Source organism: Falco naumanni, chromosome 4, assembly GCF_017639655.2.
Source record: "Falco naumanni isolate bFalNau1 chromosome 4, bFalNau1.pat, whole genome shotgun sequence".
In the NCBI taxonomy this organism is placed as follows: Eukaryota; Metazoa; Chordata; class Aves; order Falconiformes; family Falconidae; genus Falco; species Falco naumanni.
In genome coordinates this window covers 85,175,827-85,200,611 of record NC_054057.1, presented here as the reverse complement: position 1 = coordinate 85,200,611, position 24,785 = coordinate 85,175,827, and the positions used below count along the sequence as shown (strand labels likewise).

The 24,785-nt window shown below is 62.1% G+C and overlaps 1 protein-coding gene across 1 annotated transcript in view; it reads right to left on the bottom strand.

Moving 5' to 3' along the window:
• Positions 1-67: 67 nt before the first annotated feature.
• Positions 68-24,785, bottom strand: part of RAI1 (retinoic acid induced 1) — a 77,025-nt gene continuing 52,307 nt past the window's right edge. Inside the window, 6 exon segments of the mRNA XM_040591605.1 lie at positions 68-2,024; positions 2,404-2,453; positions 2,756-2,849; positions 4,025-4,735; positions 4,737-8,210; positions 8,212-9,661. Coding sequence (XP_040447539.1) covers positions 2,010-2,024; positions 2,404-2,453; positions 2,756-2,849; positions 4,025-4,735; positions 4,737-8,210; positions 8,212-9,645 — 5,778 coding nt within the window. The 5' untranslated portion in view covers positions 9,646-9,661 and the 3' untranslated portion in view covers positions 68-2,009.

Here is a 24,785-nt window from a genome sequence, read left to right as displayed (position 1 = left end):
CTGGCACAGCCCAGGGGACCCCCGGCAGCCCCCCGGCAGAAGGAGAGGCCACAAGCTGGGCGCCACGTACTTCCAAAACAATCGTTGTATCTTTATTGACGCTCTGAATGCAATGACCTGTTTTTTACTCTTAAGGAAAATAAACATCTTTTAGAAACAGCTTGTTACACACAATCTTCAGTGTGAAGCAATATACTAATAAGAACACTAGTCTTAACATTTACAGTCTTCATATATATTATATATATGTATATGTATACATATATATACACTATATAATGAGGCAATATATAATACACACGGTTTACCATTTTACAGTCATATGTACAAGATGTCACTAAAAATAGCCAGATTTCAGGCAACACTGCCAGGGACACTGGGATTTTTATTTTTTTAAATTAATTATTTTTATTATTATCTTTCCCCCCACCCTCCCTCCCCTCCTTTTTTGTGTTTTTCGCTCCCGTGTCCGAGGCAAGCTGCTGAAATGACAGACATTTTGTGGCCAGCAAACCTTGAGGGTGAGGGCTGGGTGGGACGGAGGGGACGCGACAGCCGGTGGGGACATGGGGCGCTGGCTCTGCAGGGTTGGGGGGGGGACACAGATGGGGCCAGCACCGTGCCCCTCCTCTGCAGGATGCTTTGCAGGTGCAGGTGCAGCTGGCGGCTCTGTTTGTAGGCTGGGATCTGGGGTGGTCACCCTGGGGTGGTTATTTGCTACCTGCGGGGGGGTGCAAGGCTGGGGGGTGCAGAGACGGGGGGGTCATGCGGGGCACCCCGCTGGGACACGGGCAGGGGCCGTCCCAGCGCTGGGCAGCCCCCAGCTCCACCACAGCGGCCGGGAAGGGAAGCAAAAGCTGAGGGAGCTGAGCAAACCCAGCACCCAGGGACCAGCCAGGGCCATGAAGTGGGAGGAAGCAAATGCCTCCTCCTCCTCCTCAAGCAAGGACCCTGCTGCCCGCTGGAAGCCGTTTCTGGGCTGCTTCCACCTTCTTGACCCAGGCTAAAACCCCAGGGTTCAGCATCCAGAGTTTTGGGGTTCAGCACGCAAAGCACTAGGGTTCAGCACCCAGAGCCTTGGCGTTTGCACCCAGAGCCCGGAGTTCAGCACCCAGAGCCCTGGGGTTTGCAGAAGCACAGGGAGCAAAGCCGGTCCCCAGCAACAGGAGCTGCAGAAGTGCTGGTGGGGCCAAGCAGAGGGACCAGGGTGGGTTTGGGGGGTCCCGGGGCACAGGACTAGGTGTCCCAGCCCAGCAGTGCCAGCGCCCCATGGAGCGGGAGGGGGACGGGTGCAACGGGCCAGGGTTGGGAGGGAGGGAGCGGGGCTGGGGCACCCCAGTGGGCACCCACCAGCCCAGCCCAGCACCCTTCGCCCTGATGGGGACCCGGCCACCCGGCGTAGGGGCTGGCACCCCGGGACAGGCAGGATGGGAGCAGACAGGAGATGGAAGAACAAAACCGAAAAAGCAGAGTGGTGTTTCAAACAGCAGGCCGTTGTTTGTCTTTTTTTTTTTTTCCTCCTTTTTTTCCTCTTTTTTTTTTGGCTTTTTTTTGTCTTTTTTTTTTTTCCTTTTCTCCGCCACACGTATATACAGACAGACACCGTGAGGTTTGCTGAAGGCAACATCTCAGATCAGATCAGTGTGAGATATGGAGAGCCGGGACCCGCGGGGGGGTCCGGCGGCCCCACAGTAAGACAACATCGCCGGGACCCCCCCTTGTACAGGGTCCCCCCCCCCCTCCCCCCTGTGCAGCGACGGCGGCCGGGGGGTCCCGTTCCGCCTCCCGCCCGGGCCAGGCCGGGTTTTGCCGGGGCCCGGTGCGGGGGAAAGCCCGACGCTGGCTCTGCCCGGAGCGGGCTCGGGGTGGGGGGCACGGCCAGGGCGGCGGCGCCGCGACCCCCGCAGCGGGGCGGCTCCCGGTACGGCCCGGTACGGCCCCGCTCCGCTCCCGGGGCGCTGCCTCCTCCGCCGGTCCCTCGCTGGCGGCGGGGCGGGTGCCGCGGGGCGCTACAGCGGCTGCCTCTGCGGGGAGAAGGGGGGGTCAGCCCGGGGGTCCCGCCGCGGGGCTGGCCCCGGGGTCTGCTCCCCGAAGGAGGGGGCATGCCCGCACCAGCAGCCACCCTGCCCACCCGCGAGTCATCGCCCCCCCCCCGTGCAGCGCTTTTACCACGGGCTCAACCCCCCACCAGCTCATCAGTGCCGAGGGAAGGGGGGGACGACCCACCCGGGGGTCCCGGACCCGGTGCCCGCTGGCGCCTGGGTGACCTGTACCCCAGGGCCCCCATGCCCCACGGGGTGCCCTGAGCAGCGTGTCCCTGGGGGGTGCAGTCCGACGGCAGGCCCCCCTATCCCCGGGGCCGCAGAGCTTTGTGGGGCACGGGGTGGGGGGCTCGGGGCTTACCTTATGTTTGGGGCATTTCAGGGTGAAGCTCTCTTCGGTTAATAAGCAACCTGCGAGGAGAGGGAGGGCTGTGTAAGGGGAGTCCCTGTCCCCAAGCACCAGGGACTCGGTGTCCCCCCGCCACCGTCCTGACCAGCCGCAGCGCTGGCATGAAGGGTTCAGCTGAGGCCGGCCAAACTGGGGACACCGGCTGGCACTGGTGCAGGGGGCACCACCACCCCGGCAGACAGGGAGCCAGGAGCCCACCCTGACCTTGGGTGGGCTTGAGCGTCACCGAGCGGCCAGCCCCTCGGCCAGCCGGGTCGGAGAGTGCCAGGGGACCCTGTGCCCCCATCCCCGCAGCCGGGCTCACCTGTGTCAACTGCACACGCGTAGTGGTAGGTGTGGGGACACCCCTTCTGGCAGCAGCCCACGGTGGCTCCCGCTTGCTGGCAGCTCGAGCACTTCTTTAAACGCACCCGGGAATTCGGAGCAAGGAAGGAGAGATGTGGAAAGACAGAGAGACGCCGTCAGAGCCCAGCGCAGGAGCAAAGCACCCCGACGGCCACGGCTGCGAGGGGAACGCACCAGCATCCCCGCACCTCTCCAGCCCCACGCTACCTCCACCCAGGCAGCATCCCTCCTCCTGTGCCGGCACGTCACAGGCGACACCGGGCCCCTCACTCAGCCATCTGCAGCCATGCACGACATTTCTACCCGCCGTACCGCTGCCCTGGACAGCACCGAGCCTGCTGCCATCCTTCCTGGGGCAGGAGGAGCGCGGCGGTGAAGGGACATGGCCTGGGCCGTGCCACGGCTTGGTGGCAGAGGACCGTGGTACTCCCCATCTCCTGCCCCATCCCCAGGGGGTGCTGCAGGGATGGGAGCACCCGGCCCCACGGCGTGGGCAGGGAGGGGGCAGCAGCCTCCAGCCAGCCGTGCCGCAAGCATGCAGGCCTGGGAATGTGGCCAGCCCCAAACCTGGCACTGGGGGGCTTGCTGGAGACCACCTGCCTGGGCTCTGCCAGGTGGCTGTCCCCTCCCTCTCCCCAGCACACAAACCCCATGTTCCCTTGGCAGTCTCCCAGCACCATCCTCCTTATTTTGCTCGCTCGATGTTCCCATGCTCCTCTCGCTGTGGGAGAGCAGCAGGGCAGGGCCATCCCATCCAGCTCCCCTTCCCCTCCCGCCCATCACTGTGGCATCAGGCCAAGTCATGCCCATCTGTGTCTCCCATCCTGTCTTCACCAGCCTGCATCTGTCCCGCTCCGAGCTGCCCCACATGATGCACGGCTGGGCCGTGGGATGCGACCCACCAGGCTCAGCACCCTCATGGTCCCGGGGGGGGCTCTGCTGCCCTCCCAAAACATAACAGAAATATACTTCTGCGCCTAAAAGGGGGAGGGGGATGAGGTGCTATCAGAGACGCGGCAGCACAAATCTTGTGGGAAGCCAGTGGGGTTCACGGTGCCTGAACCCCCTGTCCCACCCTCCCAGGGCGACTTGTCAGGGCCAACCCTGTTAATTTCCATCCCGGTCGGAGGCACAACCGCGGGAATCACTTCAGCTGAAGGAGGCCAGCAGGAGATGCCGCCTCGGGATGCGGTGCCGTGCCGTGCTGGGCGGGCAGCTGAGCTCTTACCAGGTCGGCAGCCGCCTTGACAGCCTCCTGCAGCCCGTAGAGCTTCCCTGCCACCAGGAAAACCCCAGCGGTCCATACGGCACAGGCCTCGTGCAGCCAGTGCTCTTGCGTGTCACCCGCCGGTTCCTGCGGCGGGGACTCGGCCTTGTGACATTCGTGCCGCCGGGGCTTTTCGGCCGCCTCCTCGCCCTCTGTCCTCTCGTCACAGCAGTAGCAGCTCTGCAGCCTACGAAACATGCCCCGTGGGCTGGAGCGCAGCGTGCTCTGCTTGGCCGCCTCGGCGGCACCCTCCGGCCGCGCTGCCTTGCCACTAGCACCACAGCCGCCCTCCGTCCCTCGGGGTGCCCGCTCGGCCACGGCGGGTGGGATGGCATCCTCGCCCGGCCCCTCTGCCCGTGCCTTCTCCTTCAGCCGCGACTTCTTCTTGGGCAGGCAGTCCTCGGGGTAGTAGGGCCCGCAGAGGTCCCCCAGGTCCTTGTAGTTGGCAGGGTTGCGGCACAGGCAGCAGACCAGGCAGGCAGCGCTCAGGGCCTTTGACACCACCGGCCCCATGTGCATGGTGGAGGAGGCGGGCAGGGCTGCCCGCGGCCGTGGCGCTGGCCCAGCTGGTCCCCGTTGCAGCCGGGCCTCCTCACCGGGCGAGTTGATGACGGTGCAGGCGGTGGTGAACTCGCCGTGCCGTTCCACACGGACATAGGGGGCAAAGGGGGGGGGCCCGGCTGTCCGTCCGCAGCCGCTTGCAGGAGATGTACTTCAGCCGGATCTCGGGCTCGGCAGGGTGCAGCAGCGGGGCCTGCTGGGCCTGCCGCCGCCGCTTGCCGCGGCTCTTGCACCGCGCCGGTACCGCCTTGGCCTTGCCGTGGGCCAGGCGCTTCCGCTGCCGCTTGGAGTAGCCATTGTAGTTGGAGTGGTTGGCCCGTGGCTTTGGCCCTCGCGCTGGCCCGGCAGTGGGGCGTCCCTCGGGAGGGCCCTCGCTGCCCCCCACCTCCTTCTCCTCGCTCTTTGGTTTCTTGCCCTCCCTTGGTGCCTCCTCCCCGCCACCACCCGGGCCAGCCACCCGCTCCCGCGGCAGTGGCAGTGGTGCAGGGCCCAGGGGCTCCTTGGCCATGCCCAGCGCCGCTGCTTTGCCCTTGCGGTTCCTCTTCTTGGGCAGGAGCCCCAGGCTCTTGGCTGCCATGTTGGAGCTGGGCTGGGGCCCCAGGGCTGGCGCGCAGGCCTCGCCCGGGCAGCCATCAGCAGAGAGCTTCTTCCCGCCACCCAGCTTCCCCTTCGGTGCTCGGCTGTTGGGGTTTCGGCAGAGCTGCTCAGCTGCTGGCATGGTGGGCACCTTCTGTGCCGCTGCTGGCTTGGGCAGCCGCATATCGCCCACCACCAGGGCTGCCCCGCTGTGCTTCACTGCCCGCTCCCTCTCCGCCGCTGCCGGGCTCAGGGAGGTGCCGTAGGCAGCTGCTGTGGCCGCCACCGCCGCCGCCGTGGCCGATGGTTTGCAGGCGAACTTCTTCAGGTTGGGTGAGGTGATCTTCTGGACGATGGCCTCGAGCTTGAGGCCGCGGCCCTTGCGGGGAGGCAGCACTTTGGTCTTGGTGGCCTCCTGGAAGGCCGCCCGGGAGGTGATCTTAATGCAGACATCGGGGGCCTCCTTTGGCGGGGGGGGCTTTGGGACAGCTTCGCCGGAGCTCTTGGGAGGCAGCTTGGCTTTCACCTTCTTGGCCACAGGCATCTTCTTGAAGAGGCTGGGGGGGGCCTCCGGCTTCTCCTCCTTCACGCTGCCACTGTTGCTCCGCAGGACCAGATTCCTCTTCTTGGCGGGGATGGGGGAGATGAAGGTGGACTTCCTCTTCAGCGAGTGCAGGGGCCGCTCGGACATCTTGCCCCCCATGCCTGGCCCTGCTTTGGGCAGCTTCATCCGGGGACCCACCTTGCCCTCCTTGTGGGGGCTGCCTGGGGCCACCAGCTTGAAGGCGGGCGGGAGGTGGTTGTTGGAGATGAGCTTCTTGGGCGCTTTGCAGTTCTTCAGCCGGACGTCAGCCGCCCGCTTGCCCCGCTGCCGCTTGGTGTAGAAAACCTCCTGCGTCTTCGTCCGGGAGCGCAGGATCATCGACCGCTGGTCCCTGTCCCCCGCCTCCACCACGTCCCCCTCTGGCGGCGTCGGCCCTGCCATCTCCTCTGCCACCACCAAGCCGGGCACCAGGAGGGCTGCGTCGCTGGCGTTTTGGACCACCCTGGGGGCCGGCCGGCTGCTGCGCTTCCTGGCTTTGAAAGCCACCCGCTGCTTGATGCCACAGGCGGGCTTCTTCCCCAGCTTCTCCTGGTGCGGGGGGGCCTTCAGCCCCTCCAGTGGGGCCGGGGCGCGGGGCTCAGCGAGGGCGGTGAAGGAGCGGGTGCACATGCGTGCCGGCAGACCCTCAGCAGGAAACCGGGGTGTTTGGCTGTGGGCGTTCTTGCTCAGTACCTCCGCCTGGCCGTCTGGCCCGAGGCAGGCGCTGGCCATGCCACCAGCTGCTGGCAGGTCATCGAAGGGGCTCAGCACGGCGCTGCCGGGGCCATCCCCCTCTGGCAGCCGGCAGTGGACCTTCTTGTTGCGGAGGCTCTTGCCTCTCGAGACAGGCTCCGTCTTCCCCAGCACATTTTCAGGGCCAACCTGCTGCTTCACTGCGATCGATGGGGCGGATTCGGCATCGGCTGCCTCCGGGTGGGACACCTCCCCTCCACCGCTCTCCTCCTCAGGCTGGATGTGGGGCAGGGAGGACTTGAACCAGCTCTTCACCTTAGTTTCCGTGCCCACAGCAGGGCCCAGCAGGATGACGGACTGGCCAGAGAGGCGTGTGGCAGGACCCGAGCTCTCCTTCTCCATTGTGCTGACGGTCTCCTCAGCAGACACAGGCACCTCGCTGGAGGACAGCACAGGGGGCATCTCCGGGGGCTTGGGTGATGAGGTGTCATATGTCACCGACTTCTGCTCCGAGCCAGCCAGCTCACAGAGCGAGGAGTACTCCTCCGCCTCCAGGTCCGACTCCTTCAGCTCTGGCGAGGAGATGATGGGGATCTCGCTGAAGTCCCCAGCTGAGCAGCAGTGCCGGGTGTCCTGCAGCCACCTCTCGCTGTCTGCCTTTGCCGCTTCATCGTAGGTCAGCGTCTCCTCCTCCTCCTCCTCCATCGCCTGCTGCCCAAAGTCCTGGGCCGGCTCGCTCTTGGCTGACTGCTCACCATCACACAGATCCAAGCCGCAGGCATTTTTTTTCTCCTTGCAGGAGCCCACCAATTTGCTGGGAAACAAGCCCTTGGGGAGGTCGGTGGCTTGCAGCTCCTTCCACCGCAGGCACACCTCTCCCAGGCTCTCCTCCGGCCACTCGAAGTGCTCCATGGTGTTCTCGGACCCCACCGAGTTGGCGGTGGTGTTCGAGTAGCAGCTGTAGCCAGCGGCTCCTGCGCTTGATGTCGCTGCTGGGATGCTGGGCTTGGAGTTGAAGGCCAGTGGGGCAGCATCCTTCAGCGCATCCTTGGTTTCGGCAGCTGTGAACTCCACCTGGGGACCCTCGTACACCTCCTCACTGAAGTCCTTCCCCGCGCTGGCCCCCGAAGCCTTATCCAGCTTGAGGGGCTCAGTGAGCGTGCTGGAGTCACCCTGGCTGGGCCAGGTGCCCTTCACCATGGAGTCCAGGCAGGGCCGGTGGTTCTCCAGCTCGAAAGGGGACTTGGTGGCCTCCTTGCTCAGCATGGGCAAGTTGGCCCAGGCTTTGTCCGCCTTCTCACTGATGGCGTCCTGCAGGACGATGATCTCGGAAGCCAGCTCCTCCTGGGACAGGGCACTGAGGAGCAGCCGGGGACAGTCCCGTTCGTTGGTCACATATTTGGTGAAGGTCTCCAGGGGAAGGCTGGCGTGGATGCTCTGGAAGGAGTCATCCGATTTGGTGGACATGTCATCCGGGGAGGTCACGGAGCAGGTGGACACCGACTCGGGCTTTGCCTTAGAGTTGCTATTGACGCGGGCAGGGCTGCGGTTCTGGTTGCAGTACAGGAAGCTCCTCTCCAGCTGGTCCTCCGACCCGCTGAGATAGTCGGCGTCCTGCGTCTCGGCATGGACGGACTGGGGGGTGCTCAGTGGGTCGGACAGGGGGGTCCCCACCTGCTCCGCCGAGTAAGTGCTGCTCTCGGGGCTGCAGTGCTGCCCCTTGAGCTGCTCGGGGGGTCCTCGCTGGGGTCTTGATGCCCTTTTTCTGGGGCACGGCTGCTTTGGAGAGCAGCAGCTGCTGGACGGTGTTGGAGATGTTCTCCACCTGGGAGGTGAGCGCCGTCAGGCTCTGCAGGCTCAGGTCTGACAGCAAGTTCTCAGGCAGCTTCTCCTTCTGCAAGTTTTTGCAGTTCCCAGATTGAGTGTCGGGGCTCGTCCCGTCAGTGGGAGAAGGGTTCAGCAGCGGCATGAAATGGCTGTGGTCGGAAATGCCGGCTGGGAAGGCGCCAGCACTCAGCGGCTGCTGGCTGTACTGGAAGTTCTCCAGGTTGGGCATCAGCGGGGAGGGAGTGGAGCTGTAGGATGGGGACCTGCCGACAGAGCGAGCCGGCGAGTGGCTGGCGCTGGGGCTGAAGGTCTGGTAGTACTGCTCTGGTGTCCGGACGGGCGGCGCATCGCCCTGGCAATAGGTCTGGCCTGGCTGGTTGTAATGTTGGTACTTGGCCAAGTTTTGGTAGTGGAGGGTCTCCGGGGCATGATGCCGCCCCTGCAAGGGCTGCGGTGGCTGTGGCGGCTGCGGTGGCTGTGGGGGCTGCGGTGGTGGCGGTTGCGGGGGCTGCGGCGGGGGCTGTGGGGGCTGCTCGTAGCCAATGCGGTTGGGCTGGTAGCCGTGCAGGTTGGGCACGCGGGGGCCAGGGGCCAGGCTGGCGGCGCTGCCCAGGGGCCGCTCCAGCGGTGGCTGCCCCGAGGGTGCTGTGCAGCTCTTGTAGGAGTGTGCGGGCTGGCTGCTGCCCGGCACTGAGGAGTAGGTGGAGGAGGCAGGGAAGGACTGTGAGTGCTGCCCGAAGTGGGGGCTCTGTGAGAAGGGCATGGGTGAGGAGACGTCATTCGGCAGCTTCTGCCGCTGCAGTTTGGGGTAGGGGAGTGCGGGAGGCTGCTGCTGCTGCTGCTGCTGCTGTTGCTGCTGCTGCTGCTGCTGCTGAAAGTGAGTCCGGAAGGGCAGTGAGGCGGCCGCTGGCTCGTGGTATGGCCGGCCACCCGCCAGCGCAGCCGTCTTCTTCATCAGGCTCTCCTCATACTTGGCCACGCCGCCGGGCAGCGCCTGCGGCTGCCCGCCCCACGCCTGCAGGCTCTCGTCCCCCGAATAACGGGCCGGATAGGGGCTGTTCTCCTGCACTGCGTAATTGGAAAAGGCCGGCCTGCCTTGCAGCTGCTGCCCTGCTAATTGCTTGTTTCCCCGGTGGTATTTCTCCACGGCGCTGTTCTCGTAGCCTGAGTACGGCAGTTGCTGCTGACTGTAGTACTCCTTCGCCACCAGCCTCTGCCGCTCGCAGTTCGGCCCTGCCTGACTTTGATGCCTGTAATTCTCCAGGCGTGATGTATCTTGTGAAGTCGGCTGGTAGCTCTGCTGGTTGCCATGGAAACCACACCTTTCTCGAAAGGACTGCATGGCGCGGGCTCGTTATCTGCGAAGAGAGAGAGGCGAGAATTCAAATGAAGCATCGCCACCACCACCGTGGCGGGCCGGGAAGCGCGGCCGCGCGCAGAGAAGGGCAGCGTTGCGTGCGCTGCAGGGGCATCGCCTCGCCTGCCGTGGCATCGCCCCACTGGCGCTGCATCGCCTCGCTGCCACCCTGGAGCACAGCACCTAGCCCTGCATCACCTCGCATCGCCCTGCATCGCCTTGCATCGCCCTGCAGTGCATCGCTTCACATCGCCTCACCCTGCATCACCTTAAATTGCCCGGCATCACATCGCCTTGCACTTCATTTCCCTGCATCACCCTGCCTTGCATTGCATTGCCCTGCCTTGCATCGCCCAGCATCACATTGCCTTGCATTGCATCGCCCTGCATCACCTCACATTGCCCTGCATCACATCACCTTGCATTTCATCTCCCTGCATTGTATTGCCTTGCATCGTATCACCCTGCATTGTGTCACCCTGCCTTGCATCGCCCTGCATCACATTGTCCTGCCTTGCATCACATCACATCACATCACCTTGCATTGCACCGCCCTGTATTGCCCTAGATCGCAGCAGCTGGCTTTGCATCACCTCGCATCGCTCTGCATCGCATCGTGTCACCCCACATCACATCGCTTGGCATTGCATCACCTCACCTTGCATCGCCCTGCATCAGCCTCTATCACATCTCTCATCGCTCCACACTGCATCGCCCCGCTTCGCAGCACGGTGCCCCTGAGCAGGGGGTGTGGCTGGGGTCCGGCTGCCTCCCCCATGCCTGCAGCATGCTCAGCCAGCCCTCCTGACCCTGCTGCTGGGAGCCTTTCCCATCTCTGCTGCCCACCCCAGCTTTGCAGGGCGAACAACCCCTCTCCGTGCCTGCCCCGCACGGTGCAGTGACACCCCTGCACCGTGTTGGGGTCCCCCAATGCACCCACTGCCCCTCACCACTGCAAATCACTTACCCCCCTCCTTGCACACCCTCCCCAGGGATGCCGGGATCCTGCGAGCCCCTCCGAACACCCCGCTTATCACCACTCTTTTTAATTATTGGGCTAATTACTGGAAGCAGCAGCACGGAGGGCCAGAACCGCAGGCTCTGCTGCAAAAAAAGTCATTTCAACTTGCTGGCTCTGCCTGTCTCTGCCTGCTGCTGCCTCCTGCAGCCCCCCACCCCCCGCCCCAGCCGATCCCCCTGCCCCGGCGCGATACCATCTGGAAGCTGTCTGCTCCTGCCAGCAGACGTCTATTAGCCGAGCGCCTTGCCACCGTCATCATTGAACCTCCCCATTTCCTAGTCCCGCTTGCGTTAGGTGCAGGGAAGCACCTGGGTCACCGGTTTGATCTCAGAGGCAGCTGAGTGGCTTACGGAGGCTAATGAAGGGCTTGGTGGTGGCAGGGACATGTCCTGCCCGTCCCCAGCACCAGTGGGTTGGAGGCGCTGGGGTGAGCGGGAGCCTGTTCGGCAGTGGCTTGAGATTTGGGAGTCCCCATTTAGGGGCAGCCCCAAGGGTCTGCAGCTCCCCAGGGCCTGCCCCGGTGCTGCTCCCTCGGCACCAGGCTGTAGCAGTGACCCCAGTGCTGTCCCTTCTGCCATGATTAAGGCAATGAGTGTAACGAGGGACAGGGTGCTAGCAGTTTGTGGCACCCAACACCTGCTGGCAGAGCCCAGCCCAGCCCAGCCCCGCAGTGTACCTGTGCCCTGAGCCCAGGCAGGGATGTGTGTGTGTCCATGTGTCCCCCCTGCCACCCCCGTGCCACCACCACATGCCAAACAGCGTGTGGCTCCAGATGGTCCCTTTGTTGGTGGCTTTGCTGTAGCCGCAAAAACTGCACCACTGGTTTGATCAGTCCCAGCTCAGCCTCTTTCCTCGCAGTGCCCTGTGGATACCGGCTATGTCTCAGCATCTTTTTGGGGTCCACATACACATGTGGGCCTTTATTTAGTGATATTTCCGTAACCGCTGGCAGCTCAGGGATACACGGATCACACAGTGCCCTCCGGCACTACAGGAGCCAGGCTCGGTGCCACCCGTGCCCACCCAGCACCCCGTCCCCCCATTCCCGTTTTGAATGCTTGCCGTTTTGCTGCCCTGTATGGCAGCTGCATATCGCAGGCTGGGTGGGCAACTGGATGCGGTTAAAGCCTAGATCCTGGGGAAAAGATGGGTCAATTGAAAATCTGGTTAAGGCCAGTGCAAAATCCCCTACCACGGTGCGGGCACGGTGCTGCTCTGTCCTGTGCCGGGGCTGCCGGAACAAAGGCAGCAAAATCAAAGCCAGGCCTTTGGGGCAGCCCTGGGCGGCAGCAAGAAAATTAAAGGGAGAAAAGGGCCCCTCACGCTCCACGTGGAAGCAGGTTTGAAAAATTACATCGGCTTGAGAAGACCCTGGGCTGGTGCTTTAAGGGGAGATTTTTCCTCCTCTTTCTCTTTTATTATTAATTATTGTTATTAATTAATTATTGTTAATCTTTCAAACAGCTGGGACAATGCCAGGCTGAGCAAAAGCACCCGGTGCAAGGGGAGGGGTCACTCGCTGGCATGCAGAGGTGGGGATACGCAGAGGGGGCACATGTGCAGGATGTGCATGTGTGCAGGGTGAGCGTGCATACAGGGTGTGCACGTGTGCAGGGTGAGCATGTACACAAGAGTTTGCACGCATGCAGGGTCTGCATGCATGAAGGGTGTGCAGGGTGCGCATGCATACAGGGTTTGCATGCTTGCAGGGTCTGCATGCTCTCAGGACGTACATGCGTGCAGAGTTGGCTGTGCACTCGAGCAGCGTGTGCATGTGTGTGGGTGGGAGGAAGCCCCAGGCAGGATCAGGCCATGGCTGTGCCTGTAGGACAGCCAGCCTCAGCCATGAGATGCCTGGCAAGGGCTGGCGCTCATCCTGCACCCCTGGGTGTCTTCTTGCATGGTATGAGGGGCTGGATGAGGCCCGCCAGGCAGGAGATGCAGGGGCTGCCCGTTGCTTCCCCACCTGAGACGAGCCGAAATCCCATGCTGAGTGAGGTGCCTTGCCCGCAGCCACAGTCCCATCTCCCTGCAGACCACCCAGGCACCGGGCTCTGCTGGTGGTCAGATGCTGCCATTCAGGGCCAGGAGGTGACACACGCATCGCCCACAGCACCCAGAGCTGTCGGCAGAGCCGGAGGCGAGCTCTGCCCTCAGCTCTGCCGCAGCTTTGCCGGAGAAGGGCTGTAACAGATGTTGCTGCCTGATGTAGGCTGTTTCCGAGCAAACGCTTTAATGGCATCAAATCAAGCTGTTGACAGCAGCAAGGTTATGGCCCTTCCCGGGAGGGGGAGATGGCTGCGGCCATGGCCCGGGGGGCCCTGCACACTCCCTCCCCCCACCATGTGCTCTCCTGCCCCAAAGAAGTTTCCAGCCCGGCTCCTGCTGCCCCCGCAATGGGGATCAATAGGGGGCTGCTGGTGCTCAGCTGCAGCTGGTCACCTGCCCTCGGTGGCCTGTCAAAGCCACTGCGGCTGCAGCCACAGTGTGGGTCTCCACGATGGGGTCCCCAGGGCATCTGTTGAAGGAGGCAGGGCCTGGGGGCCATCACAGTGCCCAGAGCCACCATGACCCTGTGCCCGCAACACAAGAAGCCACGCTCACCTCTGGCACCCCTGAGCACCCTGTCCCCTCCGTCCTCAGGGATGCGTGGACAGCCCAGCCAGCCCCAAAGCTCCCAGCACAGCCCCAGCACCACCCTTCAGGGACACGCAAGGACCCACTGCACCTCCCAGCACCAGTGCATGACTTGGGGTCATGCTGTGGTGCATGAGCCCATGCTGCAGCTGACACAGTGCATGGGGCTGACACAGTGCATGGGGCTGACACAGTGCACGGGGCTGACGCGGTGCATGGGGCTGACGTGGTGCATGGGGCTGACGCGGTGCACGGGGCTGATGCTGTGCACAGGGCTGGTGTGGTACACGGGGCTGACACTGTGCATGGGGCTGATGCGGCACCAGGGACTGATGCGGTGCATGGGGCTGACGCGGTGCACGGGGCTGATACCGTGCCAGGGGCTGATGCGGTGCATGGGGCTGATGCCGGGAGCTGAGCCAGGGCACCGTGCTGTACCGTCAGGCCAGCACAGCCCCGCCGCTGCAGACGCCTGCTCACGCGGTGGCTCACAGCCTGCCTGCTGCTCAGGAGGATTTGTGCTGCGTGGCTGGGTTTGGTGTTATTTTCCTCCCCCCTACATCCCTTCTTCCTTCCCTGCCTTCTCCCCTTTCCTCCCCCTTCCCCTTGGCTGGCAGGGACATGGCAGGGCCGGATCCGGAGCCCTCTGAAGGCAGCCCAGGACCTTCCGTGGCAGGGGACCCTCGGTAAGCACCCAAGACCCCCAACATCTCAGCCCCGGGGGGCAGCGGGCATCCCCCAGCCCCCTGCATCCCAGCCTCGCTTCCCAGCTGCTGCTCATCCCGCGGGGCCTGATCCAGCGTCCCCCAGCCCTGCTGCTCCTCCGGCTGCTCCCTCGCCTTTGCTGCTGCGCCATCAACAAGGACTCAATGACTAAAAATAGCTGCGTGCTCTCACAGGGGGATGCTTCGCCATCGCAGCAGAGCTGGCATCGCGGACTCCCCTGCTCCCCACCCCAAACCCATCCCAGCCCTCATCCCCCCCCACAGGGGTGCAGCCCCACATGCTGAGGCAGCATTGGAGTGGGGAGGGAAGGGATAGGAACCCTCCCTGGCCCCCCTCGGTGGCTCTCGGGGGGCAGGGGGGGGCTGGGGGGGGATAAGTGCCTATCAAGGAGCGTCAGCCCCGGATTTGTTTAATTGTGAGCTGGTGGAGTTAAAGAAACCCTTTCTGGCCGGCTGCCACACCACAAACTGCTCCGGAGAATTTGATTATAAAGGGAGGAGAGAAATGGGTAGTTGGGGGGGGGGGGGGGGAGCCAGGGGGTCGGGGTATGTGGGACAGCCCAGGATAGGGCATCCTGGCCCAGGAGCTGGGAATGAGAGGAACTGGGGGGACACAGACAGATCAACCCCCCCAGCAGTTCGGAGGAACCTGCCTGGGCAGGCAGTTGTGGAGCTGCCACCCGTCCGTCTGTCCCTGCACCCCACGGGTGCCCCGGCGGTGCCTGGCACCTAGCTCAGGGGGGTCAGCACCCCCTTTGGGTGCACCCGCTGTCAGTGCACCCCCCCTGCAACGCACCCTCTCATGCTCCATGTTAATGCACCCTCTCTCCAGTGCACCCTGCTTAGGCACCCTCCCCCCAGTGAACCCAATACACCCCCCCGCAGTGAACCCCCTCGCCCCAAGGCACCCCTCGAACACACCCTCTCACCAACAGCACCCCATTAACGTACCGTCTCCCCAGTTCCCCCCCATCAGCACCACCATCTCCCGCAATACCAGCCCTCCATCCCAGTGCAGTGACTGGGGGGGGATGGTACCCACAGGACAGCCCCCAGCTTCCCCCCCCCCACCGCGGCCCCCCCCCCCCCCCCGATTTCGGCGCTCAGCCGACCGGAGCAGCTGTTCCCTGCACACTTCACTTGCCCGCAGATGATGATAAATGGAGCTGGGGCTGCGCCGCCCATTGCGCGGGGGTGGGCGGATGCGGGTAGTGAGGAGGAGGAGGGATGGGGTCCCCATCTCCTGCAGCCCCCCCAGATCACGCTGCTCCTCCCATCCAGCTGCTGGGGAATTCCCTGGGCAGGTCCCATTCCCCCTGCAACCCCTCCTCTGGGATGGGGGGCTCCTGCCCAGGGAATTCCCATCGCAGTGGGGTGCATCTCCATCGACAGAGCAGCACTTCGTTTGGGGGCACAGTCCTTCATCCCTGCCTGCCCCCCCCCCCCCAGCCCTGCTCCTCCCCAGCGGGGAATTTTACTTGGGAAAAAAACATCGCCTGCGAACCGCACTCATGACTCAACGTTTCTGCTGGCCTCGGTTTCTCCGTCGCTTGCCAGGGGAAGCCCGTGGCCTCCCCAACCTCATCCCCTCGCATGGAAATCTGGCTCATCCACCAGCTCCATCCTCTCCCCTTGGATCTTCCTCCTTTATTTTGGAGGGGGGGAGGAGTTGGGTCCTTGATGTCAGGGCTGGGAGGTTTGAGGGTTGGGCTGGGGAGGATGCAGGGAGGCTCGGAGAGTCACAGCAAGTTGCTGTCTTTTTTTCTTGCTACCGGAAAATGCGAGCTGGCAAGAAAGGATTTGAAAAGGAAGGGAGGAATAAAAAAAGGGGGGGGAAAGGGAGAAAAAAAGAAAAAGAAGAAAAAGAAAGGGGGAAAAAGGGAGAAGAAAAAAGGAAAAAAGAAAAAAAGGGGAAAAAATGAAAAAAGAAAAAACAAGGAAAAAAGAAAAAGAAAAAGAAAAAAGGGAAAAAGGAGAAAAAAGGAAAAAAGAAGGAAAAGGAAAAAAGCAAAAAGGGGGAAAAAGAAAAAAAGAAAAAAAAGGAAAAAAAATAGGCTGGAAGGCTCGCAGCAAAGCAGATGCTCAGTCTGAGCCTTCCTGGGCAAATTCCCTCTCTGGCAGGGAAGTGCGCTCCGGATCAAAATTCATCGCGGACGTAACATGGAGGGAGGGCGTCGCGTGTTCTCGCTCCCCAGCAAGGGGATTGACATCAACCTTGAGGCGCTGGCAGGGAGAGGAAAACAAGCCTGTCATGAGGCTGGAAATACGGCCGGGGTTAAGGAGGGACCTGGCTCTCCCAGCCTCCGCACCTAAATCCTGCTGCAGACCTGCCTGCAGCTGCTGGCGCGGCAAGGACGGGCGACACGAGCCTGTGCCAGGGCACGGACAGGCACCACCGCGGCCGTGGGGCAGCTGTGGGGCAGCCGTGGGGCAGCCACTCACCACGGTGGTGACCTTCAGCCAACCCACCAGCCTCAAAACAAGCACCAGCGCGGTGCTGGCACAGCGTCGGTGCAAAGCGACAGCCTGGCCGGCTCTCCGCACGCTCCCGTTTTTCTTCTTTACTCATTTTCTGCCTGACAGGTCGAGATCCTTCTTCCTTCCTCCCTTGCTTCCTCCCTCCCCTCCTGCTCTCAGCCTGGCTCACTTCAATTACAATAATAATTAACCATTCCAATCAATATTGAGACAGCTAATACTAACCTCCCTCCCTCTCCCCCACCCTGTTTTGCTCCCTGCCTCAGTTTCCCCTTGAAGCAGGACAGAAACCACCTCCCTGCAAGGAAAGGAGGAGAAGCAGAGCAACCAGAGCAATGCTGGCGATCGCTGCCGGTGACGAAGCGCTGCTCTGCGGTCTCCGGATGCGGCCCGTCGGCTGTGCCGCCCAGGGCTGACGCCAGCTGATCGCTCGCAATATTTCGTGCGTGGCTGATATGCAAATCACCGGCGAGACCCTCCCCGCGGAGCAGCCTCCCCACCGCTTGCTCATCGGCACGGCTGCCGGACAAGCTGTTTTGCTGAACTACAGACAGAAGATGCTGGTTCATTACTGGGAGGGAAGCAGGTGCCAGACCCTCGAGGCGCTGCTGGACCCCCCTTGCTGGGCAAGGAAAGCAGAATGTCCCATGGCATCCTCCTTGGTGGTGCTGAGGCCCCATGGGGTTCATGCTGCTTGCAACAAAAATAAAAGCAAAAAAAAAAAAAGGGAGAGCGAGTGGATCCTCATCCTGGTCCCAGATCCACTCTGCACACACCTGTCTCATGAGCTGGTTGCTCACCGATGCTGCAAGCGGATGCAGTCGAACGCGTGAGGCTGGACTCCCTGGGAATGCCATGGAGGTGGCTCATGGGCCCCAGGCTGTGCTGGCCCACAGGCACCCGCTGAGCCCTCTGGCCCCGCAAAACCACAACAAACCCCGCGGCAGGACCTGGCACCCGCCCAGCACCGCAGCTCATGGCCAGCGTGGAACCCGAGTGGGACCACTCTCCAGCCCTGCCTCAGTTTTCCCACCTCTGGAGTGATCCAGGTTTGTGCACAGTGCTGGTGCTCCCATTCCCAGCCAACAACACTGCCAGCCTGGGAAATGCCGGCCCAGGAGCACGGGGATGGAGCAGAATTGTGTCCCAGCCCTGTGCCAGGGCCCTGGACCTCCTCCCCAGCGGGTGTCTCCATCCCCAGCAGGACTGGAGACCCCAGAGGACAATGGGGTGGCTGTCACCCCCAGGACATTTCCAACTCTCCTGCACATGCCACTGGGTCCATCCCCTCCAGCTTCAGTGGGTTTGTCTCTGCCCTGGCCACAGCCAGTTTATCTACTGGGAAAACGTTCAGCAAATTCACCCTGTGGTGTCCAAAACCAGGAGGTACTTGGCTGCTGCCAGATGGCCGCTGACAGGCAAAGGACAGACCTTGGCACCGAGCTATGTCCTGTCCCCCTTCCACACTCGCCTTCCTCTCCAGGAGGTGACGGGACTTTGCGACCCGTGCCCCCATGTCCCCACCACGTCCTGGTAATTCCTCGGGGGGACACGTATACCCATTGGCTGGCACACAGGAACATTCATGCCCATGTTGTAGATCAGGGGTCCTCAAACTTCTTAACCAGGGGGCCGGTGCGCGGATGCAGTGGCAGGCAGTCACCTGTGGCTGCTTGGTTCCCCCCCGCAACCCCCAGCTGGGGGGGGCAGGGGCGTTCTGTAAATACCGGGGGCCAGACTGAGGACCCTGGGGGGCTGTATCTGGCCCGCGGGCTGTAGTTTGAGGACGCCTGTTGTAGATGAACGCTGTTAAACATTAGCAGTGGTCCCAGCGCCATTGAGACCCCCCTCACTGGGACCCTCACTGGGACATGGTTCCGAGGGGCATCACCCCATCCCTTCTTTGCCTTCCCATGGCACTGCCTGCCTTTGGGGCAGCCACCCCGCCGTGCCGAATCGCATCGCCCAAGCTGGAGACCCAGCGACCGCCAGCTCCCCACCGCCAGCACGGCAAACCCCCTCGGCCACAGGCACCCTGCGGATGCCGCGCTTTGGCATCTGCCTGCAGACAGGTCTGTCCGCTGGAGATGAATTCGGCTGTGCCGCTGCCAGGCTCTGCCCTCTAAGTCATCTCCCGCCAGCAGCAGACAGCTCGGTAATGAAGCGTAATGCTCCGGCACTCCCCTGAGTGACAGTGGCCAGCACCGGCTGCGTCCCAGCAGCTCAGCACGGCCTCCCCTGCTTGCCAGGAGGGGAAAGAGGGGGAAAAATGAGCATCCCAGGGAAGAGGGGTAAAAATGAGCATCCCCTTGCCACGAGCAGGGCTGCGGGTGGCAGAGCAGCGTGTCTCCCCAGCCCACACAGTGGGAGCTGCTACCCCGGCTGGATCTCTGCTTGGGGATGCTGAGCAGGAATCCTCTGGGGAAAAGGAAAAATAAGAATAAAAAGGGGCTGGAAAAAAAATAAATCCAGGTTAAAAAAACAGAATATAAAAGGGGGTTGAAAATAATCAATTGAGGTTCAGTGTTGTGTGATAAATTATTTCAGCATTATACATTCCCTGTCTCTAAATCCCAAAGACAAATACTGGGGCAGGTGAAGTAGGGAAGCAGATTTCCAAAGGCCTTCTCCTGGTTCCCGGTTATTGACTCTGTCAATCACCGTGGGCACCGTCCCAACCTTTCGCACCGCAAAATCTGCTCCTTTTGTTCCTGCTGAAAAGCCGGTGGGGGGAAAAGAGGAGAGGAGAAGAATTTGGGGCAGGGAACTTCCAAAAGGGATGATTAAGGAGTTAATCTGCCTGAAATAGATAAGGAGCTTAGAGCTGCCGGTATTTGACTGTCCAAGTTTGGATTCAGCGTGTCTTAAACACTGGCTGGAATGTACTTAGATATGACCAAAGTACATGTCCCCCCGAGGAATTACCAGGTTGCCAATTAGATTTGCTTCCCAGATTCACTCAAACCTTCACAAGCTTCTTCAGAGCAGGAAAATTGCTGCCTGTCCCTGGGGAGGTGGCAGAGCAGCCGCTGCTGCCTGGCCCCACAGCCAGCACTGCACGGCAGAGATCCTGGGATCTGAGGGATGGCGGCACAGCCGGGGTGATGGCAAGGTGGGGATGCCTGTGCCAGGGTGTGGGGCACCAGGCATAGCCTGGTGGATGCTGCTGGTGGGGTTTGGGCAGTTTTGGGAGCTTGGGGATGCATGTGTGAACCTTGCCATGGTCATGGCTCAGCACCGGGGATGCTGGTGTGCTGGCCAGGCTCTCACTGGACCAGGCTCAGCATTCCACAGGGCTGCAGAGCCGGGGCTCTCCCCACCTCCAACCAGGCTCCTGGTGCTGTCACACAGCCAAATCCGACCCAAACCACCCCAACCTGGCTCCCCTGAGCTGGCGGCAGCCAGAGCTGTCCCAGCCTCCAGGCAAGGGGGCACAACACAGAGCGGAGCCATGATGTCACGTGGGGAAGGCGAACAAGCACCAGTGGTGAACACCCAACTCCCAGTTTCCACGGGCACCCGGCAGACCACGAGCATGATGCTCAGAGCAGTGAGACTCACTGCCCACGACGGGGAGGGGGTCACCACCACAACCAGCACCAGGGCAAAGCACCAGTAGAAAAGCAACCACCATCCCCTGCAAAAACAGCTCTCTATCCATTTAACTACCCCATTCCCATCCCCATTATTTACGATTCATAATGTGACGGTGAAAGTAATGAAGTTTGGGGGTTACGTGACTGTCACAGAGGTAGGACCATAACGGAGGGGACCCCCCGCTGGCTCCCGCACCAACACACAGGTGCCAAGCTCCTTTCCTATCCTGGCAGTGTGGCCAGGCTGCGCTCACTAGATCAGAGCTGGGTTTCCCTGCTGGCATCCCAATCCCATGGAAAGGTGTCGGGAGCGGCAGCACGTCTCACCAGGCTGGTCTCAGCATCGCCAGAATGGCAGTGGCGTGATGGAAAGTTGCTGGAACATCAGCTTCGGATGCTGAGTCCTGGTAACAGTTGCTATGTGAAACATTCAGAGGTGGAATTTACTGTCACAGTTAATAATAGATGAAGGTTTTAGAATTTTTGATGCTTTACATTTTAAGCTGTTTGATTTATAATGTTTCAGAAAAGGAGGGGGGGAAAGGCAGGAGCTGAACAGCAGCTCGTGGTAAACATGCTGAGCGGGGAGGTGGGCAGGGGCTCCATTCATCCCCCCTGCCCATGCCAGGGACGCAGGTGAGACCACCCACCACAGCCACTGGGATGAGATCTCCCCACCAAGCACCAGGACCAGGGAGCATCCCTGAGGAAAACCGGGGCGTGATTGGAATTGAGCCCCTCAATTGCCAGATTGCACTTAAATTTCTTTTTTTCCTGAAATCGCTGCACCTCTTCTCATTCTGCCTGCCCGCCCCTGCCGGTGTTTTTATTCCGGCGGGTTGCTGGGTTATTTACTTGCTGGCTCTCCTCTCCCCTCTTGCAGGTGTATTTCAAGTAGGCTCCTTAAATAGCAGCGAGCTGTGCGCCCGCGGCGGTGCGCGCTAGGTCGTGCTGATTAGCAACACGCTGCCAAAAAAAAGAAGGGTCTTATTTCCCCGCCGAGCTGCCGCCGTGTTTGCACAAAGAGGTGCCGATGCCCTGGCACATGAGGATGCTGCAGCCGGATCCGAGGGTGCTGGTGTTGTTGTGTCCACTCCCGGCCTGAGCTCTCCTTCCTGGAAAACGGCAGAGAGCACCGGTGCCAGTGCCGTGTGAAGGACCTTGGTGTCCCTCGATGTCCTTCAGCATCCCTTGCTGTCCCTCAGTGTACCTTGACAGGCTCCAAAGCTGCCCAGCGCGCAGGATGGCTTCAGCTCCAGCACCTTGTTCCGGCTTCTCCCAAACCCTGGAGCATCCCAGCATGCTGAATGTGTGTGTGGAGCATCCCAGTACCCCAGATGTGTCTGATCAGGCAGCTCTAATCCCAGCTCAGCAGGGCTTCGGGGCAGGCACGAGGCGGGGACCAGAGGGGGACCCCAGACCTCTGCTACCAGCACGGGGCACACAGCGACATATTGGTAAAATTGGGGGGGGAGGATGGATGAGAGGGGGGTCCCCTTCTGCTCCCCCAGACCAAGAGGTGCTGCAGTGCAGAGGGCAGGAGCCACATCGCAGTGCTGTCGGGAGGACCTGAAGCAGAGAGGATGTGGGGGCTGGAGCTGGGATGCTGGAGCCTCCAACCCCCGGAGACATCCCAGCCCTAAACAGCTCCATGGCTCCTGCTAAGGCCCCAGGCGGACACAGGGGCTGCCAGTCCCCGGGAGGTGGCTGAGGTGTGTCCCCCACCACTGGCACCCTCCAGAGCCCCCGGCTCCCCGCCAGGATTGGGGATTCCTGGGGGTCCTGGGCTGAGCTGCCCCATGATGTCTCAATCAGGGCTTGTGCATCGCCCCATTTACATATGCACAGCCTGGCTGGAGCCGAGTATAATTTCTTTATAAAGCGGCTTTGACACACAGGGTAGCTCGCCTTAATGAGGAGGGTTATTCCACAAAGATCCGTTACTAATGGGCTTGGGGGCAGGCAGTGCCCGTGCACAGATGCCTGCTGCCAAAACCAGCGCCACAATGCGCCCGGCTCTTCCCCGGCTACAGGGTCCCCACTGGCTTTGCACCCACGGCTGGGCTGGTGGTGGTAACCTCCAGCTTGGTGGGCTCCCACCCTGGTCCTGGCAAGACCCCGATGTCCCTGCACCTCTGCCACTGCCTCCCTGCCTTACAGCAAGAACCGCTTGGAGGTCCAAAAACAACCGTCATGTGCTTCTTGGCGTGGAAACCATTCAACCCTTCCCAAAAAGCAGCTCCAGGAAGAAAGATTGAGGCCAGCGCGGCTCCGGTGTCCCCCAGTAGCCACTAAGTCCCCGCTCGACACACCAAACCTTTGATGTCCCTCCCTGCCACGGCCCCAACCGAAGTCACCGCTCCCGCCAGGCACCACCGCGCCGGCTGCCAGCGATCAGCCCATCATTACCAGCACCGCCTTATTAAAAAACACCAAAGGGCTTTAAAACCCGGGACTCCCCCAAGAGCAAGTCCCACCCTGCCGAGCCCCGACACATTCGGTGCAGGGGTTCAGCCCCGCCGCCCCCCCAGGGACCCCCGTTAGCGGCGGGTGCCTCGTTAGCCAGCGCGATGCTGGCGATTGGCTGTGACTTGTTTGCGGCGTCAAGCGGCTCTGCCCCAGACACCTTCTCATACGACCAGAGGCGCAGTACGTCCCAGGGCACTGTCACAATATATTAAGACACGGCGCTAAAAATAAGCCACGGCAAAAATAAGCAAGGAAATCGCAGTCCCTGCCTGCCCCTGCCGGCCTGGCGCGGGCAGAGCCCCCGCTGCTGCGCGCGAGCTGGGGAAGCGCGTCAGGAAAGAGCGGATTTTGCTGGGTTTTATTAAAACGACACGTTTCCCCCCTTCCCTCCACCCCCCTGTCCAGCCTCACTGAGCAGCGAGGCCCACAGTGACACACGGGGCTCGGTGACAAATCATCCCAGTTTCCCTGCGTGCCGCTGGTTCAGGGCATGGCCACGGCTGGTGCGTGGTGCTGTGCCCTCCCCGGGGCTGCAGTGGATCCCTGACCCCCCGCCCCGCCCCCAGCTCAGGATGTGGCTCTGCTGAGCTGGGAGCCACGGGCGCAGCACCACGTGCCCAGCCACGCTTTGCTGTTGAAGGATGGCTGGGGTTTGGCCAGCCCTGTGTTAGATGCAATGCCCAGGCTGGTGCCCCACGGCTGTCCCCATCCCAGCAGCTCCCCAGAGGGGTACCCATCTGCAAACACCCCATTTTCCCTGCTCGCTGCTCCCCAGGCGTGTGAGCACCTGCACGGCACAGCCCATGGGATGGAGGCCAGGAGCATCCTCCCCTCCAGGGATGCATTTTGCCCTGGAGAACCTGGAGAGGGGGCAGACAGGGGCAAGAGGCTGCCTGCACCCATCCTGCTGCTGGCACCCATCCTGCTGCCCCCACCTCGTGGGGTACCATCCTCCATGCCAGGTCCTGTGGGGACGTCAAGAGGGACCAGCGGGGACACAGCCCCTGCTGTCTCCGGAAGATGAAAGAGCTGCTCCAAGCTCGGGGACGGCTCCGTGCCTCCAGCTGAAGGCGTGCAGCCGCCCTGCTGCCTCAGCTGCGGCTGGAACGAATGCATGCACATACCTCTGCCCCGGCACGGGTGTTTGCTCTTCTCTTCCGCGGCTGTGATTGATTAAAGGATCAGGGACATCTGAGAATGGAGGCAGCAGCGGCAGCAGCAGAAGCAGCTCCCTTTGGACTTGGAGAGCTTCCTTGCCTGCTGCTTGCTGCTGCCGTTGCCTGTCAGGCAGCTTTTAATCAAGGTTTGCTTATATCTGCAAAGGCCTTTCCCAGAGGGATGAAGGGAGGAAAAGAGGGGGGGGAGAGTATATTAACATGCCAGCCACCCTCCCTCTCCCTCTCCTTTGTTTATGGAGAGGGTCAGTGCTTGGAAACGGCTGGTGGGGATGGGGGAAGGCGCTTTGGGGGTGCTGGGGGTGTTGGTGGCGCTGGTGCAGCTCTCAGCATGTCTCGGTATCATGGCGTAGCCATGGGTAGGGAGGGTTATTGGCACCTGGCTGGGATGTGCTCGGTAATGGCAGCAGGACCTGGTGGCCGGGGCTCAGTGGCTTCCTCTGGATGGCCCTGGACACGTGGTGCATCCCCAGGGTGCTGCGGTGGGCAGGGCGGGGAGACAGAGACCAACCTGCCCCCCAGATCAGGGTCTCAGCCCAGAGGGACCAACACCGTCCGTGCGCCGAGACCGGCATCATCCACACACCAAGATCAGCCAGGTGGAGGTGCCTGGGTCCCCTCCATCCCTGCCCCAGCCCCGCAGAAGATCCGTGTCTCCTGTCCTACAGCAGCACCAGGGCTGCAGCCGTGAGCCCCGGGGTGGCCATGTCACGACATCCCATCTCCCTTCCGCAGTGCGGGCTTGGGCAGCGACGCTGGGGCTGCAGAGGGAATGATGCCAGCCCCAAACCTGCCCCACAGCAGCCCAGGGATGGGTTTGCCCCACGACGCCGGGATTTGGCACAGCACAGGTGGGCTGGCAGCAGCCCTGGCAGCACTTGCCACACCGCCATCGCCCGCTGCAGCCACCACCAGGGTCCGTGCACACCCGTGCAAGTGGCGTGGGAGGACGGGTGACCCCCAGCCCTGCATCCCCCCACCGAGCAATGTGTTTGCCTCTGCTGCCATCCGCACGCATCACTTA